The 9,377-nt window shown below is 39.1% G+C and overlaps 1 protein-coding gene across 6 annotated transcripts in view; it reads left to right on the forward strand.

The window, feature by feature from the left end:
• The window catches only part of PTPRE (protein tyrosine phosphatase receptor type E), a 96,754-nt gene extending 92,849 nt beyond the window's left edge, over nt 1-3,905 (forward strand). For all 6 annotated transcript variants that reach the window (XM_032695166.1, XM_032695163.1, XM_032695165.1 and 3 more), the window contains one exon: nt 1,203-3,905. In XM_032695166.1, the coding sequence (XP_032551057.1) occupies nt 1,203-1,277 (75 nt within the window). In that variant the 3' untranslated portion in view covers nt 1,278-3,905. The remainder of the gene's footprint in view (nt 1-1,202) is intronic.
• Nucleotides 3,906-9,377: the final 5,472 nt, after the last annotated feature.

The raw sequence follows: 9,377 nt of genomic DNA on the forward strand, positions 1-9,377 counted from the left end.
TTTTATTTTTTAAATATATAAAAATACTGATACTTTGTATTTTCATGGCAGCTTGCATTCAGCACTTTGAAACTTCTTTAGATACAGTTATCTCAAACCCCGTTTTCCAGGTGGATGTTTTCTCTGTCCTACAGATGGGCAGAAAGGGGAGTTTGATTATCCACAGTTATGCTAAGACGGGGATGAAATGCTTTTTTTTGGGGGGTCTGGCTCTGGGATTTAATAATGTCAGTTGAGGGTGTAATTGCTACAGATATTCCCAGCTGAGCCTGTGGGAGGGCTCCTGCTGAGCTCAGCTTTCCAGCATGAAAGAATTCAAATGCCAGTTCTGTTTGTTATCAGTGTTGTTACAGATTTTGTAATCCAGCAAATCATGTTGAAGGCATATCAGCATGCCTGGAAAATCAGGATGTGTCCCTCTTTAGGATGGAGAGAGCCAGCCAGCTGGACAACAAACAGGCTGGGAGAGCTGGGGGTGTTCACCTGGAGAAGGGAAGGCTCCAGTGCTTAAAGGGGCTCCAGGAGAGCTGGAGAGGGACTTTGGACACAGGCCTGGAGGGACAGGACAAGGGGGAATGGCTTCCCAGTGCCAGAGGGCAGGGTGAGATGGGATATTGGGAAGGAATTGTTGGCTGTGAGGGTGGTGAGGCCCTGGCACAGGTTGCCCAGAGAAGCTGTGGCTGCCCCATCCCTGGAAGTGTCCAAGGCCAGGTTGGCCGGGGCTTGGAGCACCCTGGGCTAGTGGAAGGTGTCCCTGCCCATGGCAGGAGGTGGGACTGGATGAACTTTTAAGGTCCCTTCCAAACCATTCCAGGATTCTGATTCCATGATTCTCCTTGGGGAATGCTTAGGAGCAGTTTCCTGCTGTAACAGGAGACCAGTGACAGCAGAGACCGTGAGCTGCTGGATTTAAATGAGAACCAGGTCTAAGAATGGATTCAGTTTAAGGAGCATCACCTAGAAAGCTTAAAGAATTCATTTTAACTGCAGAGCAACAATCATCCTGTATTTGACAAAAAAGCAAGATAAGGGGTTTTTTTATTCAAAATAGTAAATACATAAATAGAAATCAGAACAGACCAGTTCTCAGCTGCTGGTCGCAGCTAGAACATGTTACATTTATCATTGGGATTTGCAGAAGTCTCAATGTACTGAGACAACACAATCCAAGCACATTTTGATGTGGTTTTCTTGTTTTTCAGGAACAGTATGAATTCTGCTACAGAGTGGTACAAGATTTCATCGACATCTTTTCTGATTATGCTAATTTTAAATGAGAATTCTGCCTTATTTTTTAATTTGTCTGTACAAAATGTTGTATATTCTGTTAATTTATTCCATGTCATTTTGGTTGTTGAGTTTACTGTAAATACAATGTTGTGTTTGCTCTTAAAGTTGCATTTGCTGTACAGAGTTCTTTCTTAAATATAAATATCTTCTAAAGGGAAGTATAATGTTCCTGTACTGTATAGATCTGTAAGATGGGATCGAAACCTTTATTCTAAATAAGAGTAAATTCACTCTTGAGGGTCTGTTTCTCGAGTTTTGCCACTTATAAATATTTATCGATAATGTTATGTCCCAATTCTTGAAGTTTTTGACAGATGATTTATGGTTCATACTGAAAAAAAAGCCAGTTGTGGTACCTATGTTTAAGCATATTTTGGCCATAAATTTCTCTTCACTATGGAAATAGTTATTTATTTCTAAAGGCTGTTTTTAAGAGCCTTCAGATTGATGGCAGTTTGATTTTGAGTCTTGCTGTCCATAAAGTATAAACACAGATTTGAATTTTTGAGTTAATGTACCTTTCAAAGTAATTTTGTTCTTTCCTGAATATCACACTTTTAAATCGATTTAAAAAGACAATAATGTGAGTTTACCACTATTTTGAGAATATTTTACATATGTGAAGAGTCTATTTTGCAGCACCTGAACTTGTCCACTCAAAGAGCAAGGCCAGAAATGGAGTTAAAGCTTTTCTATTTACAGGAGCAGAATTTCCCACTTCTTTTAGCAAAGACAAAAGAGATAAACTCTTATTGCTTGATGTGATTAAGAATATTGGTAAGAATTGGAGAAAACATTTTACTAACAGTTTAATGCCAGAAACATTGTGTTGAAGCAAAAAGTTCTTACCCTCCCATATATGTTATCAAAAAAGGACTGTTTTGTTTCTCTAAAGGGGGTGTATGATTGTGTACAGAGATATATTTTTAATGGAAGTACTACTGATAATAGAATTGGTGAAATAACATTTCAAAGTCTTTATTAGAGCCCCGAACAGGAGGTTTGGGGGTTAGAAAATCCAAAAATCACAGGGCATCCGAATGTTGAATAATTCAAAAGTGGATCTTTCCCACTCTTTCCAAGGCACCTATGACTTAATGAGCACAAAGGAAGTGAATCTGTACTTTAATTACATAATTAGTATGCAATTCTGTCTTGTCCAGTTGGGCTTTTTTGATGCAAACATAAAAATTATTTCAAATAAGCAGCTTCCACTGAGCATTTCCCTGCTGCTCCTGAACTATATTATCCCATTTCTGATATAAATCACATGTACCAGTGCAAGGGAACAGGAAGGTGTCCACACCTCTCCTTCCTTGTCATGCTGGATGGAAAAGCTGCAGGTTAGGAATTCCTAAGCTATTCCCACGCTGCTTCTTGTCTTCCCATCGATGCACTTCTGTATTTATTTGTACAGTGAATTTTGCACTTAAAAAAAAAGATTGTTGAAAGACTAAAACCTTTGTTGTGAGTCTCTATGAGAAGATACACTCAAGCCACAGTGTTGAGTAATGGAAATGAGCTCTGAGGAAGTTTCCATTTACTGCTGCATGCTGAAAGTCCATCAAAATTTACAAAAGCCATCAAATAAATTCAGTGTGGACACAGTGGGGGTTTCAGAATGATCGTTTGTAGCACAGGGAGACTGAGAGAGGTTAAATGAGGACGGAGAATAATGCAAAGAAATTCCCATTTTCTGATCCTGATGTCAGGATCTTTCCAGGCATTTAGTTTGGATAGTAATTTCTCTGTTGGACAGATTTTTGGGGTCCCTTGAGTAAAACTTGGATTGGAAGCTGTCTCAGTGCAGCAGTGATTTAGTGTGATGTTGTTGGGGTCTCACAGCCCCCACAGCAACAGGAGCTGCAGCACAACAACCAGTAGTAGGATGGAGTTAAACTGAAACTTTAAATACTCAGTGGGTACTCAGAAATTAGTTGGTAACTGTATTCAGATTTCTAGGAGGAGAGAGAAATACCTAAAATATATTTCAGGAGTCACAGCTAAAGCTCCGTAATGAGTTTTTCATCATTTGGAAAGCTTTGCTTCCCAGTCCTTGTGTCCAGCCTGATCCCTGGGGAGCTGTGTCCTGGTGGAGATGAATTTTCCTTTAAATTCCCTTACATTGCATGGAATGGCTTTCAAAGGCCAAATAGCTGGATTGGAAGTTGTACATTCTGATCTGTCTGTGGTTTTGGTCACTGTGTGACTTGACTGTTGATGTGTTCAGATTGGTTCCAGTTCACCTCAGCATTTAAGCTTCACAACATCTTTATTCCACAATCCGTGGGGGTTCCATGGGTTCCATGTTCCTGGAGCAATCCCTTAAGTGCTTTGCTGAATTGGGCCTTAATGAAGAATGCATATTGTAATTACAGTGTTTTTTAGGCTATTTTTATGTATCAGTTTTTTAAACTTTTCAAACAAGCCTGACCACCCACCCATGTTCAGTATTTTGAAATGTTTTCCTTTCCCTCATCCCATTTTTCCATGTAAAGTTATGGAAACTTTTCTGTATAACCAAAATGTATTTAATTTGTCAAATCTTTATAATATATGGATGTATTATACAGTTTCAGCTCTTATTATTTCCTTTTATTACATTTCTAATTTGATCTCGCTGTGTTTTTAATGCCAGTGAATGTTGCTGAATTATTTGTACATGCAAATCACAGGATCTAATACATTCTGATGCAAGAACAAAGCTTCCTTTTTATTCTCAAACTGCTTTACTTCCTTTAAATCTTTGAATTTCATTCCTCTGCTGTGGGTTCATTTGAATTAAGTATTCTAAAAGAGTTGAAATCCATTATCTAGATAAGTATTTTCAGTGCTTATCTGCAGCTGGATGTGGGGAATAATCTGGTTCATGTTGGGGCTGAGCATATAAAGTGTAGAAACTCATGGCAGCAGCTGAAATCCAGATCTTTCCAAACTCTGTGGATAAGTAGGATCTGACAATGCAGAGCTTTGACATGTCTTTTAAATATAGTGAAATAATACAGTGATAAATTATGGTGTCATAGCAAGATAAAAATAGCAGCTAAACTTGCAGGTATGTTCAAAGTTCACTGTAGTGAACAGCAATTTTTAAATTCATTTCCACAAAGCTTTATATTGGTCATCTTGCTAAAAATAATCAATACGGCCCTGCTGCTGTAACAAGGAGGGAGGTTCGAGTAAACCATACTCAGAGATTACAATCCTGATGGAAAGCTTTATTTGTCAAGTAGGATTTAATGAAGCAATATTTCTGTTGGACTCCTTTGGCCCTGTACACCCAACACCTCCCATCTGGGAGACACCTTTTCACTGTAGGTAATTTTAGGATTATTGTTTCTACAGTTGTTTGGAAGAACTTGTGCTCTGCACGTCCCTCCTGTGCACTGTTGTAACGTTTGCAAATGAGAGGAAACGGCCTCAAATTGTGCCAGGAGATGTTTAGATTGGAGATTAGGGAAAATGTTTTCAGGGAAATGGTTGGAAAGCATTGGAATGGGCTGCCCAGGGAGTCACCATCCTTGGAAGTGTTCAGAACACATGTTCATGTGGCACTTGAGGACATGGGTTAGTGATGAACTTACTGGTGGTGCTGGTTGACAGTTGCACTTGGTGATCTTGGAGGTCTTTTCCAAACTTAACAATTCTATGATTTGAATTTTCCATTACATATAAAAGCTATCAATTTTAACTTTTTTAAATAATTCCAGGTGAGCTGATAAAATGTTTTATGTAATTGGATCTTGTACTTTTAGCATCTCTCAAGATGCACAGCTTGAAGTTAGCTTGGTGTGAGGACAGACAGATGCCTTGGGGTGGTTCCAGAAAATAGAAGACTCTCAAGTATTAATCAGTTATTAATTAATAATTTTTAATAGAAAGAAATATTGCTAACTGTAATTATTGATTACTACAGCTCTGCACAATTTCTACAGTGAACATATGGATGTTCTTATACTGCACTGATGGTAAAGTGTTTTGTTTTGTTTTTTTTACTTCTAAACATTGCAAAGAAATACCATAAAGACCTTGTACTTCTTTATCTTGTGAGGAAGATGATTCTGGTTTTAGAAACTCAGCTTTTAGGAAAAAAAAACACACTTGAATTATAAACTGTTCATGAAATATATTTATTTTAGTGGGTTATTTAAACAATATAAACTAAGGTAGATCAAAGACGTGTTTGTTCTGTTTAGGGTATATATATCAAGTCCAAGCAATGCTTTGCCTAATACAGAAATTATTCAATGCACAAATTGTTCAATTGAGAGTTTTTCAAGCAATTGAACTTCACTGTGAGTGTTCTTCATCTGAGGTATTAAAGGATTAGGTTGTAATTTAGATCCTTTCATAAGAGCTTTGTTCTAATGACTTTTATACATTTTCTGTGCTGCTTTGCACAAAGTAGGGGAATTACTGAGTTATTAATCGAGTTGAGACTTTGCCAAGGAAGTTCTTTCCATAAATAATCATTTTATTCTTTCACCTGTTTCCATTGCATGAAAAACTGTTCCAGTGTTTCCCTGAATGTCACACTCAAACTGTCCATAAACTTCGAACAAAAGATCTGTGCTGTGACTTCTTTCCGGTTGGGTGGACACAAAGAAAGGAAAACTCTCCCAGTCAGGAAGATCTTGAGAAGGAATTATTGAGCACAGTATTTTCTAGTTGAGATTTTTATAGTAACCTTGTCCTTCCAAAGCCTGGAGGCAGCCTGACAGGAAAGATGGAGAGAGACTATTTATGGGAGCCTGAAGGGACTGGACAAGGGGGAATGGCTTCAAAGTGACAGAGGGCAGGGGGAGATGGGATATTGGGAAGGAATTTTTGGCTGTGAGGGTGGTGAGGCCCTGGCACAGGTTGCCCAGAGAAGCTGTGGCTGCTCCATCCCTGGAGGTGTCCAAGGCCAGGTTGGATGGGGCTTGGAACAACCTGGTGTAGTGGAAGGTGTCCCTGCCCGTGGCAGGGGCTGGGACTTAAAGTCCCTTCCAACCCAAACCGTTCTGTGATTCTGTGATTCATGGATCAAGTAGAAGTTGTTTCCAAGGAAGCAGCACCTGGAATAGCTTTCCTCCCGTGTTTGTAAGTACTCAGGTAAAGTATGTGTTCTATACTTCAATTTAGATTGATTTCATTCGCTGAATCCAGTGGAATCTTTCCTTGGTCCTAAAAAACAAGTGTATAAATGGCTGACTCGGGTGTGCAAAAGGACTGAGTGGGTGATGCAAAATCCCTCTTAAAATTGGTCTGCTGAAGTTGATTGCAAAACTCCCTGGATTTACTGACTAAGAATTTTCTTCCCAGACCAAGCACATGGTGGGATTTCTTGGGGTTGTCCTGGGCAGGGCCAGGAGTTGGATTGCATTATCCTTGTGGGTGATTTTTTAATCCTTTGGAACTGGCAAATCTTACACAGACCCAGACCATGTCCAGTCCCAGGTATGGACTGCAAAGCATTAATTTACATTTAAAAACTGGCATAAATTTGATGTGTCATTGTGTCATTTGCTTCCCAGTCATCTTTCCTGGCTTTGGAGCCTTTCTGTGCTTATTGAAAAGCTGCTTTTCAAGATGAACTTTGATTACTGGAAATAGAGATTTTGTTTAAAAATATTAATGCTTCCCATAATGATCTTTCCCAGTTTCTTTCTGTTAATAGTTTATTATATTCTTTCATCATTTTAAAGAGAAATGTGTTATTTCAAAATATTTCTTAAATGTGGATAGAAACAATTTTGGAAAATATGTCCTATTTTTTTCATAAATTTATGCAGATTCTTCCCACATAAAATAATTTGTCACAATGAGTTTCTGTGCATGAATACAAGCATTCAAAAATCTTGGGTGCAATAATGTGTCAGTGCAATAAACTCTCATTTTAAGAGAGGAAATCTATTGCAAAACTTTAAATTTTCAGGCATTCATCACACAGTAACTCCTCATCTCCAGATTTGCCTGAATATGCATTTATTTAATACCTATATACTTTATAAAAGCCCTAATTTAGTAAAATTTTTAACTGGAACTTGTGCTTTTTATTTAAAAAGCAATGGTGCTACAAACCTGTGTAAGTTTCATTTAGGGCTTCCAAACCACCAGTTCAGACACTTGAACAAAACAGGATCTTCACAGGAGGAATTAAGATGCTGATTTTAAAGGAAATTCAAGCACTGGCTTAAAATAAATTATTTTTCTCTCCATTTTTGACAGTTGGCAATTTTAGTTCAGCATGGATTCAGGTGTATTTGTCAGCTTGTGCTCCTCCTAAATTAAATGTTCCCAAATTAACCCAACAGCAAATTTAAGCCTTGAAGAAAATGCCTTTTATTTTTTCCCCTCCTGTAGATCTCCTTTTGCAAATATTTGTACAGGTGCTATTTCAGAGAGACAGATTTAAAGCCAGGCTTAAAATCTGTATTATGATTTGTGTTTCCCTGTAAGTAGTGCTGTGTTTGCAGGGACATTTCTCCCAAAGGCAGTGACAGTAAGTGCACTAATAAAGCACTGTAAATCATGTCAGAATATACAATTATTGGCATTGGGGAAATTTATTTAGTTAGGTAGTTTGATCACATGTGTGGGCTGGGAGAGACTGTAATAAATTCAGCTTTCAAAGAGTTTTACTGGTATAAACTGTTTGGTTTAGATACAGCATTCAGGAATAACTGCTCTTGTAGAGACCCCCGGGAAGGATCCGACTTTAATAACTCTGTATTAGCAATTATACCCAATTAGTTATCCAATAGAATCTTGATTTTTGAATGTTTTATATCTAAATTAAAGGTTGTCCAGTAGAATAAAGCTATAGTGGAAAGCTGAAATAATAGTAAATTATTATTGTTATTATTATTATTTCCTGACTTGATATGCTGAAGTAAATTAAAATCCCACCTAAGCTTATAAAATAGACTTCCAAGTAATTTAATAGAAAAGAAATAACATTTAAAAGTTTTCTTATATCTGTGTCCCATCCAAAGTACCCTGAAGCCATCACACCACATAAAATAGGCTTTGAGGCAAGCTAGATAATGAAATAAAATAGTAGTAATATCAAGAGTTCTGCTTTGGGAAAAACTGGGTAGGGGAATTTTATCCCCTGAAGCACAAAAGGCTGGATGACCTTTCTCCCCCTGTGTCTCTTTCCCTCACACATGCACAGAACTTTAAATTGGAATTAAGGTCACCAGATTCCATATCTCAATAACGTGTAGTTTTATTATTGGCTTTTTGGTTGTTGTTTTTATTATTGTTGTTATTGTTATTACAGATTCAAGCATGGGCACAGGTAGAGGTACAGGCACAGGTTCAGATACAGGTTTAGGTTCAGGTATGGGCAGAGGTTCAGATACAGGTAAACATACAAATACAAGTTTAGGCTTAGGTTCAGAGTCAGGCTCAGGAACAGGTACAAGTAGAGATGCACATACAGATTCAGATACAGGCACAGATTAGGGTACAGGTTCAGGTAGCAGGGAGGGTATAGGCACAGGCTCAGGTTCAGGCATAGGTACAGGTACAGGTATGTGTGTGAGCACAGGTTCAGCTACAGGTACAAGCACAGGTTCAGGTACAGGAGTAGGTATGGGCACAGTTACAGGTACAGGTACAGATTCAGGTTCAGGTACAAGTACAGGCACAGGCAAAGGTGCAGGTTCAGATACAGGTACAGGTACTGATATAGGTACAGGTTCAGGTAGAGGAACATGTTTCAGTTACAAGTTCAGGCACAGGTTCATGTACAAGCACAGATACAGGTACTAATATGGGTACAGGTTCATGTAGAGGCACAGAGGCAAGCGCAGGTTCAGGTTCAAGTACAGGTTTATGTTCAGGTACAGGCACAGGTACAAGCACAGGTTCGCGAATAGGTACAGACTGAGGTACAGGTACGGGCTAAGGGACAAGTGCAGGTTTATGTACAGGTCCAGGTTCAGCTCTGCCCCCCGTGAGGGTGCTCCGGGGGCCCCTCAGCGCTGCTTCCCCCGCCCTGAGGCGGGAGCGGCTCCCGGGGGGCGGAGCCTCCGTTTGAACTCAAACCGCCTCCGCCGCTTCCCATTGGCTCCGCGGCGCGTCGCGCGCCGCCCCTT

The sequence above is a fragment of the Chiroxiphia lanceolata genome, chromosome 8, assembly GCF_009829145.1.
Source record: "Chiroxiphia lanceolata isolate bChiLan1 chromosome 8, bChiLan1.pri, whole genome shotgun sequence".
Classification (NCBI taxonomy): Eukaryota; Metazoa; Chordata; class Aves; order Passeriformes; family Pipridae; genus Chiroxiphia; species Chiroxiphia lanceolata.